This window comes from Nelumbo nucifera, chromosome 6 (genome assembly GCF_055504915.1).
Source record: "Nelumbo nucifera cultivar China Antique chromosome 6, China Antique-T2T, whole genome shotgun sequence".
In the NCBI taxonomy this organism is placed as follows: Eukaryota; Viridiplantae; Streptophyta; class Magnoliopsida; order Proteales; family Nelumbonaceae; genus Nelumbo; species Nelumbo nucifera.
In genome coordinates, this window is record NC_142654.1 from 9,424,780 (window position 1) to 9,450,643 (window position 25,864).

At 37.7% G+C, this 25,864-nt stretch overlaps 1 protein-coding gene and 1 pseudogene across 5 annotated transcripts; both read left to right on the forward strand.

The window, feature by feature from the left end:
• Positions 1-1,539: 1,539 nt before the first annotated feature.
• On the forward strand, positions 1,540-16,166 carry LOC104587118 (aspartic proteinase 36-like). 4 transcript variants are annotated; one of them, XM_010244605.3, is made up of 11 exons: positions 1,540-1,845; positions 2,109-2,386; positions 2,915-3,044; positions 3,152-3,402; positions 3,504-3,731; positions 10,122-10,284; positions 10,500-10,573; positions 10,681-10,777; positions 10,942-11,008; positions 15,694-15,765; positions 15,829-16,166. In XM_010244605.3, exons 2-11 carry the CDS (start codon positions 2,151-2,153, stop codon positions 15,876-15,878), a joined length of 1,368 nt encoding a protein of 455 aa, XP_010242907.1. In that variant the 5' UTR covers positions 1,540-1,845; positions 2,109-2,150; the 3' UTR covers positions 15,879-16,166. The 4 variants fall into 4 exon arrangements, with proteins under 4 accessions (XP_010242907.1, XP_010242889.1, XP_088745452.1 ...); XM_010244587.3 differs by having other exon boundaries at positions 15,842-16,166; XM_010244594.3 differs by having other exon boundaries at positions 1,842-1,947; positions 15,842-16,166.
• A 137-nt stretch (positions 16,167-16,303) lies between these two features.
• On the forward strand, positions 16,304-25,755 carry LOC109114327 (gibberellin 20 oxidase 2 pseudogene; annotated as a pseudogene). Its single transcript, XR_002022353.2, has 4 exons — positions 16,304-22,596; positions 22,703-23,381; positions 23,489-23,726; positions 23,839-25,755. The product of XR_002022353.2 is annotated as a gibberellin 20 oxidase 2 pseudogene (transcript).
• Positions 25,756-25,864: the final 109 nt, after the last annotated feature.

Here is a 25,864-nt window from a genome sequence, read left to right on the forward strand (position 1 = left end):
ACCAAATTCTTTGCGTCATTACTCATTAGTGATAATTTTTTATCCTATTTTGACGTGGCAAGTTGATTAAGGCTTTAAGCCAGGAAGTCGTCATATCATGACTTGGAAGATTCCGGGACACACCTGGAAAATTTCTTGAGCATTTGCGCGTGAAATGTGACTCATACAATCTGCCGCCGGCTTTTAAGAGAATGACTCCACTCCACGACTCCACCAAGTCAATCTCCCCCAAGACTTTGACTTTTTAACCTCCCAAGAAGCCAGACTACCTGTAAACGGTTACAAACCTTAGACCCACATGGTCAAAGCTTATTAATTAATTAATTTGCTCCCAATTTGGAATCACAGCCCACTGATTGATGGGTCCCACACATCCCATATGCTTGCCACGTGTCACACCTCAAGAAGAAAATTTGAGAACTGAGAAGCTCCCATCCCCAGTTGCAGTTGGGCTTGGGCCAGTAGTGAATTATTCTCATGCTTGGAATGGACCATTAAAGAGGAAGAGAGAACACCAAACCATTTAAAAATTTTGAATTTTCTAATCTGGGAATTGGGAAAGCATTAAGCATGTCATGCCCAGAAGAGAATTTTGTTCTTCGGAAAGAAGCTGGGAATGTCGAAAAAGAAAGCTTATTATAACCTTATTTTTTTAAAGAGCTGTTTGGGCGTACAAATCACCATTAGTGAAGTGGGTGATGGAAAACAGCTTTTTTTTTTTTTCTATCATGATGCAGTGCACTGCACGGTGAAGAGGTTGGCGTACTGCGCATGTTTCTCCCCGTCCCCGCGCGTCGTTGAGGCTGCTTCCGGTCAAATTCGTCCGTCTGAAAGATCAAGTCCCGTCTTCGTCGTCTTTCCGCCTACGTCCAAGATTACCAACATGCACACGTTAATTGAGAAAATGCTACACGTGTCCCTTGCGTCTCGTCTCTACGCTTGCGTCCGTACCTGCAGTTCTGAAAAAAGGCAGGGGCTCATTGGTCATTAGAAAAAGACAGAAGGGCAAAGTGCCAAAGCGTCTGAAGTCTGAACTGCTCTGCTTTGCCTTTTCACGTTGCTCAATGTGCTTCTCTAAAGAAGCAATGGTTTCACGGGATCACCCTCACGCGAGACAGCCTCTGTCCACCGTCGGATTGGAACAGCCGGTTGGACTGGATCCACCAAATTATTCCAATCCAATGGTCATCAGCTATCGCCGCACGTGAGACAGCGTTTTGAATCTTTTGATGCAAAAAAAAAAAAAGAGGGCCAAAACTAGTGAAATAATTGTTAAAGAAGATTCTCTTTAAATGTACAAAGAATTCTACACGTGTCCCTGTCGTGTGGTCCAAGAGGGTCAATTTGGTAATTTCAAAGCTCTTGGGCCACGTGTAAGCTGAATAAACAGAAAGGTGTTAAGATGCGCGGTGCCGGAAGTATCGTAAGCCTGTTGCCCTGTCGGTCGTTTTTACAGATAAAAGAGCCTCGTGCGTGGTGAGGCAGACATCATTTGAGCGCGAGAATATCAACCGTTGGATTCGAAGGAAGGAATGATTCTGTGTATCTTAAAAATTGGATAAAAATGGATACATGGCCAGTGAACTGGGGGGGCCTACGGGCTGTTACCATCCTGACCTGAAACCAGTGTGAGGAGTGAGAGGACTGAGGAGTGCGTTGTACGCACTCATCGTAGTTTAGACTTTAGAGAGGTTTAGAGGCTTAGAAGGTGGAAGTAAGGAAGAAAACATATATATTTACAGAGTAACGTAATCTGATTTTGAATCCTCTGTTGTGGCTGTTGTCGTCGTCTCGTCGAACAGTCTTTTTATTCTCTTCTTGCTTTCTCTCTGCTTTGGATCTTGGGTAACTTAACTCTCTAACCTGTTTCTTGCTTTCTCTCTCTTTCTCTCTCACTCTTTGGAGTCCAGACTGCCGTTAACAGTCCGGACTCCGTTAATTTTAAATGTATGGCATATCTGATTTTAAATGTATTTCCGACGATGCGAGCTCTACACTTTTCTTCTCTTTCTGAGCTTTCAGTGATACAGAAAGACACAGACCTCCATCTTCGCTTCTGAATTGTATGGGTTTACAATAAACATCCGTTTTTTTTTTTGTTGTTGTAGGGAGTGAGATAGAGGAGAGGGTGAGAAGCAAATCAATTGGAAATGCCGGCGTTTCGTCATGCCGGATTTCTGATCTTGGTTTTGGGCGCCGTCTTCTTACCGGCGGTGGTGTATTGTGGATTTCCGAAGAGCCTGAAGCTCGAAAGAGCCTTTCCGGTGGACCAGAGAGTTGAGCTGAGTGAGTTTAGAGCTCGAGACAGGGTAAGGCACCGCCGAATCTTGCAGGGTGGGATCGTCGATTTTCCCGTCGAGGGTACCTACAATCCTTACACCGTCGGGTAATTTTTTCTGTTTTTTGGTCCGTGGTTGATTTTTTAAGCTCTGGGTTTAATTGAGGATGGCGTTTGGCTTCCGGGTCTTGTTCATTGAATTCGTTTTATTTTGCTCCTTAATTTTCTCTTTTCGGCTGGAATTTGTTTCTGTTCTTCTTTTACCTACTGGTTATTTTATAATTTATATTGATAGGCTTTTTGATGTTCTTTGTTTCTTTTTTGTTTTCCTTTTCTTTGTTTAATGAGTTCTGGATTTGGTGATCGCTGATGTTCTGAGGATCTTTAGTTTTGTAAATTCACAGCTATGTGGGTCTACTGTTCTTTCTCTTTTGATGCTTTTGATGTAATTCATAGATGGGTTTTCAAAGTTGTTGATTCTTCTTCTCTATTTGTTTATTTTTTCCTGCTTTTGATCTCTTTAAAACTCTATTGGGTGGGGATTTATGGGTGTGCAACAGCGCAAGTCCTTTTCTTTTTCTTTGTTTCTAATATTTTATTGTAATGGTTTTGACACATTTTCTTTCTTTGAACCAGACTCTATTTTACGAGAGTGAAATTGGGGACTCCTCCAAAAGAATTCTATGTTCAAATTGACACCGGAAGTGATGTTTTGTGGGTCACCTGCAATGCGTGCAGTGGTTGCCCCAAATATAGCGGCCTGAATGTAAAGCTTGCTTTCTTTCTTTCTTTCTTTATTGTTTCCACCTCCTTCCTCTTCTTTCAATTCCATTGACATTTTTGTAGATGACCAAGACTGTTACATTTTTGCAGATTGCTATGAATTTCTTTGATGCTGCCGCCTCATCCACGGCTTCTCTAGTATCTTGTTCAGATGAAATATGTAATTTGGCGGTTCAAACTTTAGATGGTGGTTGCACTGCTCAGAATTCCCAGTGTGGTTACTCCTTTCAGTATGGTGATGGAAGTGGGACATCGGGTTATTATGTACAAGATATGTTCTTCTTTGACACAGTTCTTGGGAAGTCTTTGGTTGCAAACTCTTCGGCTACCATAGTTTTTGGGTAGGCATTATGTGTAGATATGTTCTTTTGTACGGCTTGGGTGATGGGGATGGTATTATGTTTTTAGGAACTTACATGATTGAGATTTGTGCTTGAGACAGATGTAGCAACTATCAGTCCGGAGACTTGACCAAGCCGGACAGGGCAGTTGATGGGATTTTTGGGTTTGGGCAGCACGAACTCTCTGTCATTTCACAACTGTCCTCACGAGGAGTTGCACCAAAGGTGTTTTCTCATTGCTTGATAGGAGCTAATAGTGGTGGAGGTATATTGGTTTTTGGTGGGATTGTGGAGCCAAATATTGTTTATAGTCCTCTTGTTCCAAATCAGTAAGTCCTCTTCTTTGAGCTATTATCTTTTATTTGTCATTTTTTTTTTCTTTTCATGCAGCCTAATCATTACAGCCTCCTTTCTGATCCCAAGTTTGTTTTCTGTATTATTAGACTATTAGTACCATAAGGCTCTGTTTGGTTTGTGGAAAAATTTGGGTGGGATGGGATGAGAAAGTGTGCAAATTTCACTTTCCATCCTTTGGTTATACAAAGGAAAATTCATTTTCCCATGTTTGTTTTGTAGGAAAGTAATTAGAGGTGGACATGATTTTTTTGCAACATTCTATGTTTTCCCCCTAGTTTGCCTTCTTGTTTTAAGATTTTCATGCTTGTAGAACTCTTTCTCTCTCTGTTAACATAATCATCTTTGCCATATGCCAAATTGACTATAAGTAAGATAAGTAATTAACATAGACTGACTTAGCCTTATTAAGCTTTTTCAGAAGTTGGGTCTGGCATGTTGGGCTTCACACTAATAAGCCATTGAGCTCTTGTTGCTTTGGTTCTCTCTCTCTCTCTCTCTCTCTCTGATTAGTGTCTTTAGTTCAGAGTTAAGGTTTCAGTTAGCATGAGCACATTGTTGCATGGGCACGTCCAGCTTTATATGTAATTAAAAAAAGAACAAAACTGGCTATAAATAAATCTCTTTGGCATTACTTAACCAAAATGATAAAGGCTAAGTACAAATGAGAGAAGCTTGTTGAGAAGAGTATAAAATCTTTTGAGAGAAAAAAAGGATAAAAGCTAAGTACAAATGAGAGAAGTTTGTCCTCCAGTTGTAAACTTCTGATTAGTTTAATTAACTATTTTGCAAGCACATTTCACAATGCTACCAAGTAACTACATAGACCTGACCTTCCTATGTGCCAAATTTATGGCAGATAAATCTGCAGGTGTAATTTCAATTTCTTGCATAAAAGATATGCATCCATGTCCAGTACTGTTCACATGATATTTAGCTTCCTAGATTGTTGGATGACTGCAGGGTGGTTCATCATTTTACAGGTCTGAACACAACCAACAAATGCAGGGGTGGTCCATACTGTTCACATGATATTTAACTTGAAGTTCTGGAAGGAAATTACAGACAACTTATCAACCTTAATCTTCATACGTGCACCAGAAACTATATAGAAATACTCATGCCAAACTGGGCTTGGCTATATAAGGCAGCATACATAAACACAGAAGAATTGATGCAATACACCCACAGACCTGGATTTGATCATTTGATGGACAATAGATATAATTTTTATATGCATTAACCACACAAAACAGAGAACACCATTGGCTATTGTTACTATAAACTTAGAAGTTTGAGGTTCGATATCTTCAAAAATACATCCCAAAACCTGCTAATAAGAGTACATAATCTTGTTTGAGAGAAAGAAATAACACCTAAGCCCAAATGAGAAAAATTGAATTCAAGAAATCAACACATAGTCCATGAGTTTGTTGCAGGTTTGTCATAGATTTCTACTACATGTTTGCGGCCTTCATTGCTCTATAATGCCAACTCTTCCTGTAACACAAGAAACATAGCAAACATATAAAGAGGTGATTATATTGTCATTAACTCTCAAAAAATCAAGAGGTGGTTATGTTTGAATTCAATTCTTAAAGTTATGTTGAAAGTCAAATCCGAGTAAAATAGACCATATAATTATCAAGAGGTGGTTATTCTTCTCTTACCGCCTCATGTCTTTTTCTTTTCCAACCATTTCAGTAGATCCATCCAACCCAGCCAGCCTCTGTAAAATCTATGGTTACTGTATAATACTGCAAGGCAGCAACTTTATTTTTTTGCTATTTTGTTTTCAAATATTCAACTCTAAAAATGATGGTAGTGGAAGCACAAATGTTGGGATGGATTAATGAGAAAATTAGAAAGAACATGATAAAAAAAAACTAAAAGCTTACCTACATTTTCCTTCTAAAAACAGAGCAAAATGAAAAAGAGGGCCTATTCTAAGTAGGCAACCAGGTATGCCATTTTAAATTAACATATGCTGAAGCCATGCAAATCCATGAACTGGAAAGAACCACTTAACGAACATATGTCACATTTTTTCCTAATGGGCATGTGTGCAAACACATGAAGCTGCATAATTAAGATCTTTTGATGTAGAAAGGTTCCTGAAATGATTCAGGAATGTCTTACTAAAGCAATGCAGTTTATTCAAATATGAAGTTAGAATCACATAAAACATTTTCTTTTTTCTTTTTTTTTTTCTTGTGAAAAGAGTCAAACTATATTGGAATTGAATATTCATATAGAAGAGAAGCACTGTGTTTGAGAAGTATTCTGAAATCAGGATATGGTGGTCTTGAAGTGTGTGCAGCAGAAGAAGAGAAAGTTTGAATGTGATCCTATGGAAAGAAAAAGTTGGTCTCCCTCTCCCAGTCAACCTTTACAAGTAGAGGTTATGTGTAGAGTGTCTAATCTGCCAGTCCACCCCATGTAAGTTAGGATGGATCTATACAAAATAGAACATAAACAAGCATTTGACTGTTATGCCTGTGGTATAGAACTGAACATAACTTAAACTGAAGTGGCTCTACCAAGTTAATGGTTTGATGGGGTAACCTTATTACTCCTAAATATTCCATTAAATGACTGTTAAATTCACTATAAAAAAAGTTGATTTCAGTTCAGCCAATCCAACAATTCTCAAACATCTCCTAAGAGTTTTATCTTGCTACTTACTGCCAGTATTCTTTTTTCCTTTTCTTTCTTTCTATTCTCTCTTTTGGGGGACAGAATTATTTTGTTTAGAGGGTAAATACAAACAATTCTTGTCTCTCATCAATTATCACAGACCATTTGGTGTAATAGCAGTAGCAAAACGATATGCGAGTCAAATAGTAGATAATCATCCCAACTCAGAGATGCAGGTTTCCAACTAGAAAATAAGCATTTATTGAGAGTAATCGATATTTATAGATCACATAAAAACATATGTAAAAATCTGAGAAAGCAAAGTAAAACAAAAGTCAATTTCTAATGCCTAAACAAATTAATGAAACAACTTCTATAAGCAACAATATCAATACCTCTTTCTATAGAAAACTAAACTAAAAGAAAACCCCAATACACATTTCAGAATACAATCGACTCATTTCAGAAGAATAGAAAACAGGTTAGAATAAGAATACATGAACTCTGATCTCTCAACTCTGGTTCAAATAATCTCTTCTTCTCTTCTTCTTGTGCATATTCCTTTTATGCTCCTGGTTTTTTCTCTCAAGTGCCTTTGCTGTTGAAGTTTAATGTCTAAGCCCTTAGCACATGATAAAATAGGCTTATCAGAGGTTTCTTCCATGGAAGGCTCTGAGAAGATTTCTTCTTCCTCCTCCACTGTTTCTATCAGAGAGAAGGAAAAGAAAAATGCACTTAACCTCAAAGAGACTGAGCTAAGACTTGGGTTGCCTGGTTCTGAGTCTCTTGAGAGGAAGGCTGATGTTGGGGTTGGAGTTTCCCTCTTGCGAAGGACCATGGAGAATAAGAACGACTACTCACTTGGCATATTGAAAAATTTTGTTTCTGGGTCACGGCTAAGAGGGGATTCTCTGACGCTATTGATGGTTCTGGAAAATGGATTGTCTATGGGCTAGTGGATCTGAGGTTGGTTTGGGGAAAGGAGCTGTATTGTTCTCTTCGAGAGGTGGAAATGGTGGCAAGTCTCTTGCTGTTTTGGAAAACAGTAAACAACAGTCAACTTTGGTTGTTCCTACACTCAAATATGCTTATCCAGAAAGAATAATAACACAAGAAAAAGAAAAAAATGCAAGTCTCGACTACACAAGGAGAATGAAGTTTCTCCTTGTCGGAACTAGTGAGGAAGATGATAGGAGGTTCGGTCATTGCAGAGACTGTCGCAACAATGGGGAATACCTTCATATGCATCAAAATATATAAAAAAAATAGTGGAAATGGCTCATTGTTGCAAGAGAATTCCATATCTGGTCTCACCTTTGCTCAAGATGACGAGATCACTAGAAAAGTCGTCGAAGATATGATCGTTGGGAGGCTGGGCTGAAGGGAGAAGAGACTCTTTAGTTCCAAGTCTAACAAAGCCTGATAATCTTTCTTAGACACGTCTCACTTTTTTCCTTTCTCACCGGGTCACGCTATTTTGGTGGAATCCCGCCCACTTGTTTTTGGGATTCTGCGTCTCACCCTTTTCTCATCCCAAATCATTGTATCCCAACAATCAAACATGGGAAAATGAATCATTTAGGAATACTCCTCTTTTCCCATCCCCATCCCCATCCCGCAAACCAAACAAGGCCTAATCATTACAATCTCCTTTCTAATCTCAAGTTTGTTTTTTGTATTATTAGTACCATAAAAAGTTGTGAATGGACGTATTGGAAACACTTGCATTTTTCCCTGTTTTTATCTGCAAAGGACATTTTCTTTATTCTGAAACACATGTATAAATTTTAGTGGTTGGATGTTGATAATCAGATAAACAAATAGTGTTTTAATTCTTAAAAATACGGAGTTTGTCCACTTGCACTGCCTTTGGAAGTCTATGCTTCAAGGAGAGAAAAGAAATTAGAACCCTAGTAGTCAATGATCTTTACTTACCTATAGAACTATCTAGTTAAAGCTTGTTTGCTTCCTTCCCCTTTCGGCCTCTTTGGGGACTGCTGTTTGCTAGACTCTTTGGGAGGAAAGGAACACCAGAATTTTTTCTGAAGTTGAAAGAAGTAGAGAAAGTCTTATTGAAATAGTGATATTTCTATGGATATGTTGTTGAATAGCTGGCTGGAGGTGGTGAATTCTGATCGTGCCTGCTCTTTAGTTTGTCCTTTGTGGTCACCACCAGGATGTGGACTTATAAATCTAAACTTTGATGGAAGTAGTGAGGGAAATCCAGGTCCATCAGGCGTAGGAGGGGTTTTTAGAGATGAGGATGGGAAGGTGCTCGCTTTGTATTAAGGTCCCATTGGGGTTGGAGACTCTCTTAAAGCTGAGGTCTATGCAGTCCTGGAAGGTATAAGGAAGTCTAAGGAACTGAATATACAAAAGCTAGTCATTGAAAGGGACTCAAAGATGGTCTTAAGTTGGTTACAAGAAGGTGGTGGACTTTGGAAATTTGCTAATGAGGAGGGAGATTAAATGGCTAATTAGAGGACTGGAAATCAAGTTTCAGTGTGTCAAGAGAATAGAAAATGCACTTTCTGATGCTTTGGCAAAGTAGGGGGTGGGAAGGGATCAAGTGTTTTGGGCTGTTCTGTAACTTTTTACTTTTTTTGTTATCTTCCTAGAGAGAGATAAGCCTGTTTATCTCTCTCTGGAGCACTGAAACTAAATTCTTTTAATCTAATGAATTATAGTTATTGATAAAAAAAAAGCTTGTTTACTTCCTTTGATTCTATTTCATTTATATCATAACTTTGCCTTTATCATATGGATCTTTATATTAGTTTGGTTAAAGCTTGTTTTCTTCCTTAAGTTTGTTCATCTGGCTCTAACAATGTTTTTAATCACCATCTTACTATACTTTCCCCTCATTTTATCACTTGTTGAAGCTACTCCCAGATTTCCATGAGTATGTCCATTTCTAGTCCTATCTTTTCTAGTTTTATCATTTAACCATTTCAACATTCATATTACTTCCATGCTCATTTTTTAGACATGTTTTTTTATTTCTTCATGCTCTGCTCCATACAACACTGTCGGCTTTATGGCCATTTTATAAAACTTTCCTTGTATCCTGAGTGGTACTCCCCAATCATTCAACATTTTGGATGAACTAATTATATGGGCAATATCCGCTTCAATCTCTCCCTTGTTATGAATTATTGAACCAAGGTAATAGAAGAAATTATAGAGCCATATCTTGGTCTCCAGAACTGATATTACAATATTCTCACACTAGTTATATATTCACTCTAGTTTTGTGAATCCATGGAATTTCCTCTTTGACATGTTTAATCATCCATCCATGACTATGTGATGAAATAAGGCTAAGTGTCAATCTTTGTTGAAGTCTCATTATAATTAAAACTTTGATGTCTCTGCCCTAGGTATTTGACACTGGTCATTGTGCCATCACATGTCCTTTGGTCCACATATCTATTTGTCATTCACTCGTTCATTTCTTTCCTAAAACATGCCATATCATCTCTTCCTGTCTAAAAATCAGTTTGTCTTAAAGCATTCATACATATTTATTCTGCATGAGGTATCCTATCAAAGATGACAATCCTTGTGTGCTAAACATTCAATGATAGACAAGTTTGTTATTTTAAATAATCATCTCTTTTTCAGTTTCATTGTTATTATTGTTTATGCGCATAAGAAAAATCGAATTTGGTTCATTTTAATTCTGATTCTGCATTGGGTTTGATTTCCTTTTGTTTCAAAACTTTCAGGCCTCATTATAATTTGTATTTACAGAGCATTGCTGTCAATGGGCAAATTCTGCCTATTGATCCAGCAGTGTTTGCTACTTCAAGCAATAGGGGAACCATAATAGATTCTGGAACAACTTTGGCATACCTTGCAGCAGAAGCATATGATCCATTTGTCAATGCTGTAAGTTACAGGAACACAATTTTTTTAACAATTTAATTGATGTGAAACACTTGGGAGCAGGCAATGGAAAGGATTATAAACCCACACCTTTTATTTGTAAAAGATTGAAGTTAATCAACTGACTACTTAGTTTTTGTTGTTGGAGAAGGAAAATGGTGAAATAAATTATATTCATGATGTCTAAAGTTTATTTCTTCCATTTTTCTTTTGTGCAGATAAATAATGCTGTTTCACAATCTGCTCGTTCAGTTCTTTCTAAAGGAAATCAATGTTATCAAATCACCAGCAGGTACCATTGTAATACAACTTCCCACCTTAATGGATGCTAGACTTTAAAAAGGTTCATTGTTAGATCCTTAATTTAATATTTGAAATGCACATGTCCTTTGCATTCAGTGTTGATGGGATATTCCCTACTATCAGCTTAAACTTTGCTGGTAGTGCGTCCATGATCTTAAGTCCCGTGGAATACCTCATAAAACAGGGTGATGCTGTAAGTATTTTAACTTGTGATTTTTATGAAAAATACATATTGAGTACTCGTAGGGATGGTTTTATTCTTTTTTCATTTTTGTTTTTTTGGGTAGTTAAATGAATGAAGTATTTGCTATTATGCCACCAAAAGGTTTCAATTCAAATTTTTAACTTTTCTCCCAGGATGGGGCAGAAATGTGGTGTATTGGCTTCCAAAGAGTTCAGGACCAAGGAATGACCATTTTAGGAGGTTTGAATCCTGACTTAAATGTTTCTCCATTGTATGCTCTAGTCCAAAATGCAGTAAATGAGTACTGGTTAGATTTATAAACAGTGTGCATATCCTTGTAGTTTCTAACATACACTACAATTATATGTTTATATTTAGATGTATTATGTGTAAATATGTTATGTATATATTTGTTTATATGCCTAGACATGTATGTATCTGTATCTTTTTCATAAAGTTCATTGTAAAAAGGTTTTATAGATAATCATGATGTCTACATGAAAGCACTATTCTGCTTAAAGTAATCACCCATTAAACTTTTATTCTTGATGACATGTAAAACTAAGAAATTACACATATTTATTAAAATTACAGACCTCCTAACCCATCTTCGCCAAACCATCCGCCAACCCATTTGCAGACCTCCTAACCCATCTTGCATGGATTTGCATATCTCTTGATATCATCTTGAATCTTCTGAGATCATTTCTGAATTGCCATAGAACCCCTTCTCCTTTTTCAACCAGCCAACAACTATTTTGGAGTCCCCTTCAAGAATCAGCCTAGTAATTCCCATATCCTTAGCCTTTTGCACCCCAACAATAGCAGCCAAGAATTCAGCTCTCGCTGAGTCACCTTGATCAATAGGACCTGAGTACAAGCCATATTCCCATTCTCATCTCTGAACACTCCACCAATACTAGAAGGCCTTGGATTGCCGAAGCTACTTCCATCAAAGTTCAGCTTCATCCACCCATCACTTGGGGGGCTCTAGGTCTCTGAGACCTTTTTGTTTCCTTGAGGAGGAGAGGGCAATTGACCTCCAGTTTCGAAAGAAGTCATCCATAGAGAAGTCTGAGAAATTTCACCCAATGTGCAACTCTTACTGTAACAATCTCCACTAGTGCCTCCTTATTTCTTTCTCTCTCTTCAAAGATCCTTAGGTTCCTTTCCCCCCAAACTACACACTTCCAAAGGATTCTGCCTCTTCTCGTTGTGCTCCTTAGAAGAGATGGACTGAAAATACCTTCCAAGCTACCAGGGGGCTCCACCTGCAACCAAAAAGAGAGCAAAGCCATTCTCAAATACAACAAGCAAAGGGACATGAAATTAAAAGATGGAAAGCATTCTCACCATTCACCTTACACAAGATACAAAAATTAGGAGACAAGTACCAAAGGAAGTTCTTATATATGTTAACAGTTGTTGACACTGCTCTCATGGACTATATATTCCATGATGTTGTAATGGCTAATTATTGTGATTTGCATGATTGCATCTCAAACTACTTAAGATAGACAATAGTTGGGATTTCCCTGCAAACATTGTAGAGAGTGCATATTATCTAAAATGGCCATTATCCAATGGTGGCCCTTGCTATCTGTGGTTTTGGGAGGGATAGACTGGATAGTCTTAACTCCTAAGCTTTGGCATTTTCTTTTGCACAAAGTGGCTGCTCTCACTCTCACGATATGAGAGTGCACATTATCTCTCATCTAGAAATAGTATTCAGAGATTTTTTTCAAGTAGTTTACTTCTATCCAACCCATGCCTAATACTTATTTGTAAAAAGTTGTTTATTAGATATTGTTGTTGCATAACTTATGCCCACTTTCTGAAGGTTTTAGCACCTAAGCTTCTATGCAATGGATAAATAGTTGGGATACCTTTAAATGTTTTCTACATTGCAATTTCTTTTCTATTTCTCTCTATTGGATATGGTGTCATGCCCTGATTTATTGCAATGTATTAAAGAGTTTGCATACACACTACACAGGTTACATTTGAAAATGAATTTAATAATGACATTTCATGAAGCCAAGAAAGTGAAGAATTACCAACAAACCACAAATCATGAAATACAAAATTAGGAAAAACAAAAACTTAGTTATACTTCACATTTACATAGCCTCCAAGATCTAAAAATCAGGAGATCAATGACGAGTGACACAAGAAGAGCTAGGGGTAGATCAAAATGGACATGGGTAGAAGTAGTAAGAAATGATTTAGGCACTAATAATTTGAAGTAGATATGACTTTAAATTGAATGGATTGGCAAAATAGAATTCATGTAGCTAACCCCATATAACTAGGATAAGGCATAGATGATAATGTTGATGGCATATTAGGGATGATTGTTTATGGTCTAGCTTGGCCTGCCTAGCTTGCAAATTTCAGGGCCCAGGCAGCCACATTTCTCCCAGACCTGGCCCAACTCGAACCCGGATAATGGCCTTTTTAGATATGTGCACTCTCTACATTGCTTGCAAGGAAATCCCAATTATTGTCTATCTTAAGTAGTTTGAGATGCAAATCACGATAATTGGTCCGTCCTTACAATATCATGGAATATAGTCCATGAGAGCAGTGTCGATTGTTAAAATATATAAGAACTTGCTTATTTTATCTATAAATGAAAGATAATCTACAACAACTAATCAAGTTATATCAGGATAAAAATTTGATTGAACCCAACTCTTCTTTTCTTGTTCCGTTAGACTCTTATTCGGAGTTTAGGTGGAACTTGGGTTTGAGAAGGGCCATTAGGGATACAAATTTGGGATCTTTGGTGACCTTGTTAAATATTCTTGAAAGTGTTTTTTTGGACCCCTCTAAGGAAGACATCAGACTTTGGATCCCCTCTCCCTCGGGCACCTTGTCTTGTGCCTCGTTCTTTGATCCCTTATCTCAGCTTCCTACTCCTCTTGGGGTGCCCTTCCCTGTTATCGAGATATGGAGCAAGCCCATTCCTCCTTGGGTTGGTAGTTTTTGTTGGGAAACTTTCTTAGAAAGAATCAACACAAATGACATGCTTCAAAGAAAGAGATCCAATCTTTGTTTATCCCCTAATAGGCGTTCCCTTTGCAAAGTTGATGGGGAAACGGGCTACCACCTTTTGGTTACTTGCCTTTTTGCTAAAACTATTTGGGAGTGGGTTTTTCCCTTTTTGGGCGTAATTTGGTTCTCCTTGTGGATGTACAAAGCTTGTTTTCTCATTCCTTCTTCAGCTGGCCTAAGAAAAGAGGGAGAATTCTGTGGAGATGCATCAAGGCAGCAATTTGTTGGTCATTATGGGAAGAAAGGAACTCACATATTTTTTCAGACAAGGAAAGAACCTCAGAGAGCTTAACAGAACTGATTCTCTTAAGGGTAGTCCACTGGCTGAAATCTGTGGACCTATTCACAGATTTTTCACTGGATGACTCGATGAGAAACTGGAAAAAGATAGCTAGCACTGCCCAAATTAAGAGGATTTCTAGCCCCTCTTGGACTCCCCCACCTTCTGGATTCATAAAACTGAATTTTGATGGCTGTAGTGTGGGGAATCCAGGGCCTTCTGGAATTGAGGGTGTGTTCAGGAATGAGGAGGGGTTTATTTAAGCTTTGTTTTTAGGCCCTATTGGAGGAGACTCACTCAGGGCTGAGATCTTTGCAGCTCTGGAAAGAATCCAAAAAGCTAGGAAGCTGAACATCAGAAGTTTGGTCCTTGAAGGTGATTCAGAGGTGGTGATTAGATGGCTAAAGGAAGATAACAGTAGCATGTGGAGGTTTAGCAATGAAAGGAAGAGATTCAAATGGATTACTAGGGGTATTGAGGTGAAGTACAGCTGGGTGAAAAGAAATGCCAACTCACTTGCTGATGGACTACCCAAACAAGGGGTGAATAGGGATTCTTTATTTTGGGCTAATTTATAAGTCTTTTCTTGTTTTCTAATGGTGGGAGGCTAAGACATTTTATCTCCCCCTTTCTTGTATTTAAAATTTCACATCTTTAATAAAAGTTTTCGGTTATTGATCAAAAAAATAAAAATAAAAATTTGACTGAAAGTCCATTCTGAGGTTTAGCTAGTTCTGCCAATTCTGACTTCTCCAATAATCTTTTATTTCATCATTAAACTTCCTACATTGTTTCAGATTCTCTAAAACCTTTCTACTTGGGATATCGGAAATGCTTCCTTTCATTTTTATGAAATGTCAAACTGTTGCATAGCATTTCTGCTGTCTGAAACAAAATCATGATATTGGCAACCGCATTTTGAGTGATGCGGATGCAATGTCAATACCAGTAATCTTTTATTTTTTGAAGAGTAATAAAAAGATTTGTTAAAATAAAAAGGAAAGGAATACAAAAAGAGGTGGCAAGATGCCAAGATGACACCTCGACAGGACCAACAACTACAACAACAATAAAACAAAACTAAAGACTGATACTGTTCTGAAATTCCAGTACACTCCAATAATTCCCCACAACTATCCTACTAATGTTTTCAAGCTCAGGTAGCAGAATAACCCCCTCCAAGACATGGTGATCTACTGATGCCACTAGCACCTCTAACTTTTTGGATTAGCCTTCAAAACAGACTTCTAACTCCTTTCTTCCAGAGCACACAGTGAAAAGAATGCAGCTCCAAAACCGGACTTCAATTTGTTTCCTGGAAAAGGACTGTCTCAGGATTACTGCATCTGAGCACAATCCTGACCACTTCTCTTCTGTTCTTTTCTCTCACGCCCCTAACATTCCAACTCAACATCCTCGTCCTAAAGATCTTGCCTACCTTTATACCTGAGAAAGTTCTTCTCTCAAGTCAATACCAGTAATCTTGTGTGTATATTTGCCTCAATTAGTACATGAGTTATTAAAGCTGTGATTTGGTAAGCCTGACCAAGAGAAGAAAACTAATCTTTTATTTATTTTTTCTCTGCAGACCTTGTTCTAAGAGATAAAATTTTTGTTTATGATCTAGCTAATCAACGCATTGGATGGGCTAATTATGACTGTAAGTTAAACAGACATTGCAAGCCCTTCAAGTTTTCCATGAAGAATGCTGATTAAGTTGTAGATTTACTTTTCAGGTTCATTGTCTGTAAATGTCTCCACAATTTCTGGTAAGGATGAATTTATCAACACAGGACAGCTAAGTGTGAGCTGTTCATCAGAGATTGTTCCATGCAGATTCATATCAAGCAGTACAATGGCTTTTCTTGTGTCTATTTATATGTTTGGCCGGTTCATGTTTTTGTAACTTAGAATATGCAGATTAGGAATTCCATTCTTTGTTTGATAATGTATTCTCTTGCCCCATTTTTTTTGTTTTGCCATTCGGCAGGGCATGTGATCTCACTTGGATTGTACCATGTAGCTATTATCCTGTGCAATATAATTGTGATACTTCTTAAATTAACTTGGTCAAATTGGGTTGACAAGGCTTAATCAGCTGAGCCTTCTGCTGGTACTAATAGACAACAAGCGAGTTTTGCAGGCTGCAGAGTTGGAACTTGGAAGGGTTTAGGGTGAGAAGAAATCATCCACTCTACTTGGACTAGCACTGGGCTAAAGCCGTGAAATCACAGCCTTTCATGCATTGTTGTGACCCCACTTTATGTCACTTCATCCAATTCAAGGTAGGGCCAGATCAATAATCGAGGGCTGTGATTCACAGTTTTAGGCTTTATCCCAGCGCGGGAGTAGTTGATTTTGAGCGTTTAGGGTTCTCAAATCCCAAAGTGGTTTCCACATGGGTTGGGAAAGCAACCGGGCAAGGGTTTTCTTGGGGCAAATTCATTCACAATTCACAACAATACGAGTGTACAACATATGAAACTGTGATCTCTATTCTCAAGTATCTCAATCTCAACTCCCACCCCCACTTCTCAACAAAGTAAGGACATAACTGCATAAGTCAAAGGAGAGTTTCTGCATAGATTGATGTTTGAGCCAACCATACGCAGCCCAAAAGAATGGACTCCCTCTGCGTCTGTCTGAGATCCTGAAATAGTTCAATTTGCTATATGTCAGTTTGACAGACTTTAATGTTGGCATCTAAATGCGTTGAAGGAGCAAGGTTTAGGGCTTTGTTTTAGTTGAGGGCTTATGCCTACCTCCAACTTTTTTTTTCCTGATAATCCCCCTACCCAACTGAGGTCCCTGAAATCACAAGTCTCCCAGCCCGGTTTTAAAATCTGACCGTAACTTTTGAATCCAATCCCAAATGCCCAGTCACATGTTATTTTAGGTTGGATCAGTCCTTAAAAAAAGAGCAATAGGGTTTGCATTCAATTTTGTAATTTTGGCTGTGTTTGGTTGCAGTGCAAATTCATTTGTACTAGTACAAATGCATGGAAGTGCAAATGTAAAAAATGCAAATTCTTGTTTAATTTTGATTTAGATTTACTTTATTCTGATTCATGTCTTAATTTATTTTATTTGTACTGCAATCAAACAAAATAAACTAAAATTTGAAATAAAAATAGGTCAGAATTTACACTTGAATCATTTGCACTGCCATGCTTTTGCATCGGTGCAAATTTGTTTGCATTGCAACCAAACACAGCTTTTTGAATTTTGATTTGACCACACAAGATCAAGCTAACTAATCAAATTGTAAGTTGGGGTGGGGTGTGTAGATTTGGTTTTCAATCTTGTCACTTGATGCTCCTGATATTCACACCTTAACATTCATTTCCTTATTTTTCCAAAGGTAAATTTGCTTTGTTCTGATAAAGCTTTTCAAAAGAGCCGCGCTAGAGAAAAGAATGGAGCTTCAAGGTTCAGTAAGGCATCACAATCACATAACCTTTAAAAAACACACCTTTCTTTCAACTTTTCTAAAGCAAAAAAAGACTTCTCTTTAAAAAAGAACACTTTTTTTCTGCTTGTTTTTTGTTCTGGCTTTGTGTTATTTTTCTATTATGTTCGACGCACAAAATCCAAAATAGAACAAAAACCCCATCAAAAGAGGTGTTTCATTGGGGCATCACTAGGGTTTCCTTTGTATCAGTATGGGGAATTACATAAGGAATAATGAATATCCGCATGTTGGGCATCTCCTTGCATGTTAAGAAAGCTGAAAGCTGCTAGAAATGTATGGCATCACCTGTTAAAAGTAGTAGTTATTGTTATTACTTATAAGTGGAGAAATTATCTACTGAAATAGCTAAATTATCAAAAATTGAATCTGTGACTGTGAGCCAATGACCCGGACGGATGACAGGGTCCCAGGTTTTGGCTGGTTTTTGTTGTTTCGCCATATCCAGATGAACTGGTTGAGCCGTTCAACCCATCATCAAACAGCATTTGGGCCGATCCGATTTCAGCATTACATGGACCAACGATGGTTTCAAAACACTAGAATTAGGCAGCATGTTCAGTTTGGATAAGTTTAAGGCTGTAACTTGGGCCGGGTTGGCCTGAACCCAACCCGAAAAAAATTGCGTCTGGTTGGGTTGGGTTGATGTCCAGGTTAGGGTTAGGGTTTAAATTCATGAATCCCGACTTTACTTCGGGTTGGGTTAGGGTTGACCCTTTAGCCAACCCGAACCCGGCTCTATAGTACATGTAATATATAATATACATTGATTTGTTTAGATGCATGATATTTGTATAGCCCCCACCACATAGTATCATGTATTTCCTTTAAGATAATCACTTCATTTAATCCTAATCAGAAAGACTAAAACCTTAATAACATTATTTTATGTTTTTTTGAAAATTTTATTCTTCATCTCCTCTATGCCGTTTTCCGCCCAAGAAAGATCTATCATAAGTCATAACTCATAATAAACTATATTCATTTCTAACACTTGTTTTTCAAAATTTGTACCAAAAGAACAAAAAAAATGTCAACAAACAAATACTAATGAAACATGAGATTATGTAGTGAAAGTTGAGTTAAGATCTAAAATCGAGAAATTCTATGAGGTTTTAAGGGATGGGTAGAAGGTTGGGTTGGGCCCAGCCCGAGCCCAATCCAACCCGAAATTGACTTCAGGTTGGGTTGGGTTGATCGGGTTGAAGGTCAGGTTGGGTTAGGGTTAGGGTTGAGGTTTAGAACTTAAGATTGGACTAGGGTTGGCCTCAACCCGACCTAACCCGGCCCGACTTGCAGTTATATATGACAGAGCGGAAAGTTCAAACCCCAGCTCCGAGGCCAGTTCAGCTGGTGAAGAGCCCTGGTTGGAAATCTGGAAAGGTCGTCAGGCTGCTTTTGAACTCACACGACATGGACAAAACTTGGGGCTGGGAGGGCTGAACCCTCAGAAAGTGCCCAGTTTTGTCCATTACATGTGCGGAAACTTATGGGTGGCTTCTCCTTTGACACGGCCACACAAACTCTAGCTAGTCCCCAACGCGTCCCTTTCAGACAAAGAGACCAATTCTCCCTTAGTCCTGTGGGCCACATCAACAGAATCTAGTGAAAACCATCAAGGAATGGGCCCCATTTGAGAGAGATTTGAATGGGTAGGCCCCATTTAAACGATCATTCTCATGGTATCAATGATTCTGGTATTGAAAAATCTCAGAAAGACCAGAGTTTGGCAAGCCCATTGGTTGCTCCCAATTTCAGACGACCAGATTAGTCATTAGTGTAAATCCACGGCATTGAAATCCCATCTCCTCAAATCTTCGGGCCTTCCCCAGTTCCCCTTCCATATATAAATAATCCAACTCAGACAAAACTGCACACACCCATCAAGGAAGAAAGCTAATTAGTCAAGTTCCAGACTCCAGAGCCCAGTTGGAAGCAATGGAAGGCCTCATCCCTTACGTCTACAAGCTCATCACCTCCGATCACAAGTCTCATCCTGACGCTCGAAATCCTCCCGGCGCACCCAGGATTGGCGATGACTCCACCGCTTTCTGCTACACACGCCTTGTAAATGACTACGATGACTGGTTGCAACAACGGCAGGAGCCCCGACATCTACCTACTACTAATTGTGCTCTCTCCGCAGCCCAGTGCTCGGCCGGTGGAAATGGAACACCCACCACCGACCAATGGTTCAATTATCAGCCACATGTCAGTCTGGCCACCAGAAGGAGAAAACTCTGATTCTGATCATGGCGAAACTGTAACTAGCTAATTCATTTATTATTTCTTCCTTTTTTTTTTTCTATTATGTTGTATGTTAAAGAATTAAAGAAAGTGTTCCTAAGATGTTTAGAGTTAAGTCAAGAACACGAGACACGTGGATCGGATCATTTGCATATCTTACGAGTTACGACCCGACATGCGTATATGACTATATGTTAATTAATGTTACATGTTATTAATTAATAGAAAGTTTATTTAGATTAACTAACTATTGGCAATAATTAGTAACGAATTATTCATTACTGTTAACAATGATAAATTATTAAATTTAATTAAAAATTGCTAATGAATATTGAGTTAAATATAATTAAGAGTTTATTGATGGCAAATTATTAGTAAAAATATATGTTAATTTACTAATAATTAGTAGAAAATTGCTAAAAGTGACAGTTAATTAATAGAATATTTATTATAACATCGTCTTTTCCGTACAATTTTTGAAATTTAATTTTTAGGAAATTAATTATTAGAGTTAATTAAATGTTAAGGAAATTAATTTTTTGAAAATTAAATATTCCAACAACATAATCAGAACAAAAAATATTTTTTTTTGAAAACAATTTTGTGAAAATTATGTATTGCAATAAAATATCACAATTAAACAATTTTTGGAAAATAATTGAATAAATATCTAAAAAATATATTTCTGAAAAACAATTGAAAACTAATCTAAAAAAAATACTAATAATTACTGTAATTATATAATCTGAAGAATAACTTAATAATTATTGTTCTTGTAAATGATTAAGCAATTTAATTATAATTTAAGTAATTTAATAATTTAATGATAGTATTCTAAAATGAGTTTAATGTTGGTGAATTAATTTTCTGAAAATTCCTTTAATAAATTCTTATAGTAAATTAGTTTTCTAAAACTGATAATAATTATTATAATTTAATTATTAGAGTAAATTATTTACACTAAATATTTCAACGCGACACACGTGACCAAATATCCAAATTCCACCCCCACCGGCATTTAAATTGGGCGGAGGGTTGATATGGATGCTAAACCCACCGGCATTTAAATTTTCTCATCTCTGTGACTGAGATCGTCTCTCTTTTGTCTTCAACCAAATTGTTATCAGACTCTATTTCGAATATCAGCATAAACAACACCAAACGCAATGACAGTTGATTGCATTGCAAACTTAACCTCCGATGGCCCTCCACCGCGCGGAAAGATGAGAAAAAGGAGCAGCAACCATCTCTGGTTTTTGACGCCTCGATTCTTCGATACCAATCCAACAATTTGTGTGGCCCGACCATGAGAAACCCAGTGCCGACGCACCAGAACTCCAGGTTCCATTCATCAATTTGAGTGGGTTCCTTTCCGGGGACCCAGTTGCAGCCTGAGAAGCGTCGAGGTTTGTGGGGGAGGCATATAGGAAACATGGCTTCTTTTTTTGTTGTGAATCACGGAGTGAAAGCTCGACTCATAGCCGATAGCTCATCACTACATAGGTTTGTTCTTCGACATGCCGCTCCACAAAAAGCAGAGGACTCAGAGGAAGCCTGACGAGAGCTGTGGATATGCTAGTGGCCGCTTCTCCTTCAAACTCCTCTGGAAAGAGACTCTCTCCTTCAGCTATTCAGCCCACCAACAACCACACAAAACCGTGGAAGAATATTTTCTCGACGTTGTTTGAATTTACTCAAGACAGACGATCCAAATGTGGTGATGAGCAAGACAGCATTATTTTTTCCTGTTCAGTGAGGCTAAAAGCCACGAAGCTTAAAAAACACATCGCCATCAAATGCTCTCCATATAAAACCCAAAGCTCGCTCCCTCCCACCTCTGTCGCTCTCATTTGTTGCTTCCCAATCTAATCCTCAGCCCTATAGGAAAACCACCTTCCGTTTTCTATTCAGTTTTCCTGCTGGTTGTCAATAAAACCATCCCCCCTACTCTCTATCTCTGCAAGGTCGACATGGATGTTGGGTCGATGCAAGACTCCTCTATATCGGTAGTTCTATGATAAACGCACAACCACTCATTTCATCCATCTCCCTCTTTTGACATGTTTTATTCAAAGACAGAATATTTCCTCAGCATGGCCGAGGTTGCTTGAATTTAGTCAGAAGCATTACAGAGCGGACATGATGACCCTTGAGGCTTGACGCTTTCTCCAATTGGCTTCAACAAGAAAGCAAATGAACAAAGATGCGCCCATCCAAATTATCTCGCTCTTCACTTCTTGTTAGTCTCACCATTCCGGGAAAGAGAATTTGATTTGGGTCTAGTCTTATTTTAGTCCCCCAACTTTTAAATGTGATCAATTTAGTACTTGAACTTCTAAAACGTGCCAATTATCTCTATCAAGTGATGACACATGTGTGACTTAAAACTTTGAAAATATCAAAATTATCCTTTTACACTATTTATCATCTTCTTCCTCAAGAATAAAGATTGAACCAAAGCAACAGATTGAGTTTTGAAAGTTGAGGTTTTATACTAAATTCGTATGTTTTTTAAAAGTTTAAGTACTAGATTAATACGTTTTAGAATTCGAGGACCAAAATGAAATTAGGCCTAAACTATAAGATACTAATATACAATTTTCCCTAAATAATAATATTTCTCTTTTTAATATATATATATATATATATACTTTTTTCATTGTTGCTTTTGATTTAATTCCAGATGTGGCCGGATTTGATTAGTAAAGCAAAGGAGGGTGGGCTTGATGCAATTAGAGATCTACGTGTTTTGGAGTGCCCATGAGCCTCGTGGAAGTGAGGTTCTCAGTTCTCTATTAATTTTGTTTTTTAATATTATTTTCAGTTTTTCATTAAATTTTATTATTGTATAAATTTAATATATTTTTTTTCTTTCTTCCAGACTTCCAGTATGATTTTTCAGGGAATTTTGAACTTATTTGGTTCCTCAGAACTGTCCAAAGTGCAGGACTTTATGCTGTTCTTCGCATTGGGCCTTACGTTTGTGCAGAGTGGAATTTTGGGTACCCTTTTAATCTGCTATTTTTTACATTCTTTTATTTAATTTTCTAATTTATATTAGTTAATTAATTATCATTATTTGCTTCAATTAATTAATCAAGTAATTAATCTATGATTATAAACTTGATTTTGTACTTCCTTTTTATGAACAGATTTAACAGATTAAACCAAACAATATGTGGACTGAGAATTTGACTGGCTGGTGAGTTTTATTTTTGAGTAAAATACAAAAACCTCCCCTGAACTTTTGAGAAATTCGACAAAACCTCTCTTCCATCACCTTCCCCGATGGAAAATGTTAGACTAATGCATCAGTCATGTCCTTCATGCTTATTTCAATGGAAAGTATGTAGGTAATTTCAGTCGTTGCTTTGTTAACCAGATGTTTGATAAAAAATGGCTCCATCTTTTCTTCTTCTATTATCTAATTTCGTTTGGTTGAACTTAGGATGCCAATGGGCTCAACATGGACGTTACAACTTCGTCTTTGAGCAAAAGGTTGAGTTGATTGTTGGAGAAACAATCAAATCTCACTGCTTAGTGCTACAGTTAGATTACTGGTACTTCTTTTCCTGGAAAATTCTTGTTGGACTGTCTACTCAAAAACCCTTCTCAAACCCAAAAAATTGATTTACTTTTTCTGCATTCTGCAACTTTTTGTGAGTAGAATTATGGGGGCCACTTCGATACTGTACCTGTGCTGGGACACTTGGTCCAATTAACTTGATTGGAAAGAAGAAAAATGAGGAAATAGTTATGGATCTTTCATCAAACGAGTGGAAGTATAAGGTTAGCTTGAATGGTGAGCATCATAAAATTTACAGTGATTTGTCAAGTCAGAGTATTAAGTGGCACACAGAAACAGAGAAACTCTTCCTGCAAACACAATGACGACTTGGTACAAGGTATGCTTTCATTGTTCTACTTCTACCATGGTTACCTGCATATTTCTGCAGTTTCATTACAAGTCTCATTTCAAAGCAAATTTTAATTTTTGAAGTTTCCTTTTTTCATCAGACAACCTTCAATGCTCCTTTGGGAACAGACCCTCTTGTTGTGGATTTACTTGGTATGGATAAGGGGCATGCTTGGGTGAATGGCCAAAGCATTGGGAGATATTGGCCAAAGTTCCTTGCTGAGAATGGTGATTGCAGTGACAGTTGCGACTATCGTGGAACCTACTCTAGTTCGATGTGCTTGACTCAATGTGGCAAGCCAACTCAAAGATAGTATGATAAATGGCTTTGCAGAAGTGGGTCTGATTGTTTTGTATTGTTTTAGAAAAATTAAGCTCTTACAGAGTTCTACAAATTTCATTAGGTATCATGTGCCACGATCTTTCCTCCGGGATGATGGAAACACATTGATCTTGTTTGAAGAGATGGGTGGCAATCCTTCTTCAGTGAACTTCAACACAGTTACTATTGGAACAGCATGTGCTAATGTCTGTGAAGGAAATAAGTTGGAGCTGACATGCCAGGCTGGTCGAACCTTTAGCCAAATTCGATTTGCTGGTTTTGGTGATCCACAAGGCATATGTGGATCTTTTGCCAAGGGATGTTGTGAGGCTAACAATGATATATTATCTCTTGTGGAGAAAGTAATATCTCTTTCCCAACGCACACATTTGCATTTCTACTTTCATTTTGATTTCTGATAATTGTTACTAGCTTTTTCCCAACTTTTGTTGTGTTTTATACCTGTTTTTTGCAGGCATGTCTAGGAAAAGAGAAATGTTCTATTGATGCATCTGAAAGTGCTCAAGGCTACAAATTGTGACAAATTCATAGCCCAGAGATTAACAGTTCATGCTGATTGCTAGATTTCTTTTTTCTGTTTGTTCCAGATTAAGTTTAGAGAGCTTAAGTCTTTCTACCTTTTTTTTCTGTCATTAGGATGTTTAAGTTTGGTAATCATGTAATTAGCTTGCTAATTAATAATATTGAAGCTCAATATTCATAAAAAAAATAATATTGAAGTTCAATACTTCTTTTCTATGAAGTCATTCTTTTTAATCAGGACATTAATTACTTGAGCTTTACTTGGACTTCTGGGTCATGTCCCTTTGTTTGATTTCAACTTTGGTCTTAGCTTTTGCTTTTCCATGCCCAAGTGGCCTGTTTCAGTGTACAGTACATCCCACCCTGAAACAGGTGCATGGTATATATTTGCCCAGAGGAATTGGGCATGGCTTCGGTTTCAGGACCCACCATAGACTTGGCTTTAATGTTTCCTCTCAGAAACTAGCTAGTTCATCTAGCTTTTGAATTCTAAATTTGTAAAGACATTGTGGAGACCAGACCAGACCAGACCAGACCAGACCAGACCAGGGATCTAACCTCCAAGCTCGAAGCAAGGTCAGAAAATTCCAAAAGAACAAGGCCATGGTTTGATAGAATAGAGAGAGAGAGAGAGATTTGTTGAGTCCAAAATTTGTTTAATGGGTTTTATTTTATTTTGCTAGTACTTTCTATGCAGTGTAAATGAAATTGTACTGCAAACAAATAAAGCTCAAGGAATTTCACAGAACAACTAGAGATTAAATGCTCATTTATGAAGATTTCAACTGTGACTTAAGAGATTGAATGCTCATTTATGAACATTTCAACTTTGTCAGGAGATTAAATGCTCTCATTGATGTCTTATATTGCCTCTATTTGAATTCTCAAAGTTCCTCAGTCAGACTACAGGATGATCAAAAGATTCAAAACGATCGCTTATCTTTTTGGGTACCTCCAGGCTCCAGCTCGGCTTCTTGCTTAGCTTACTATTCTCTGTTGGAAGCCGATTCTCTAGCTGTGCTTGAAGCCAACCAGTTAGCTGAGAAGATGAATGCCAGGATTTGTATTATTGAATTGGACAACAAGATTATTATTAGTTTTTTTTGCAGCTGGTATAGAAGATTGAAGCAAAGAGGTGGTTTTCATTTTCAGAGAGCTGTTACTCTTATCAAAACGATTGGGCCTAACCTTTTCTTTTCCTCCCCGGAGTGGGAATCGTGTTACTCATGATTTAGCATCTGTATTCAGGCTCATTATCAATG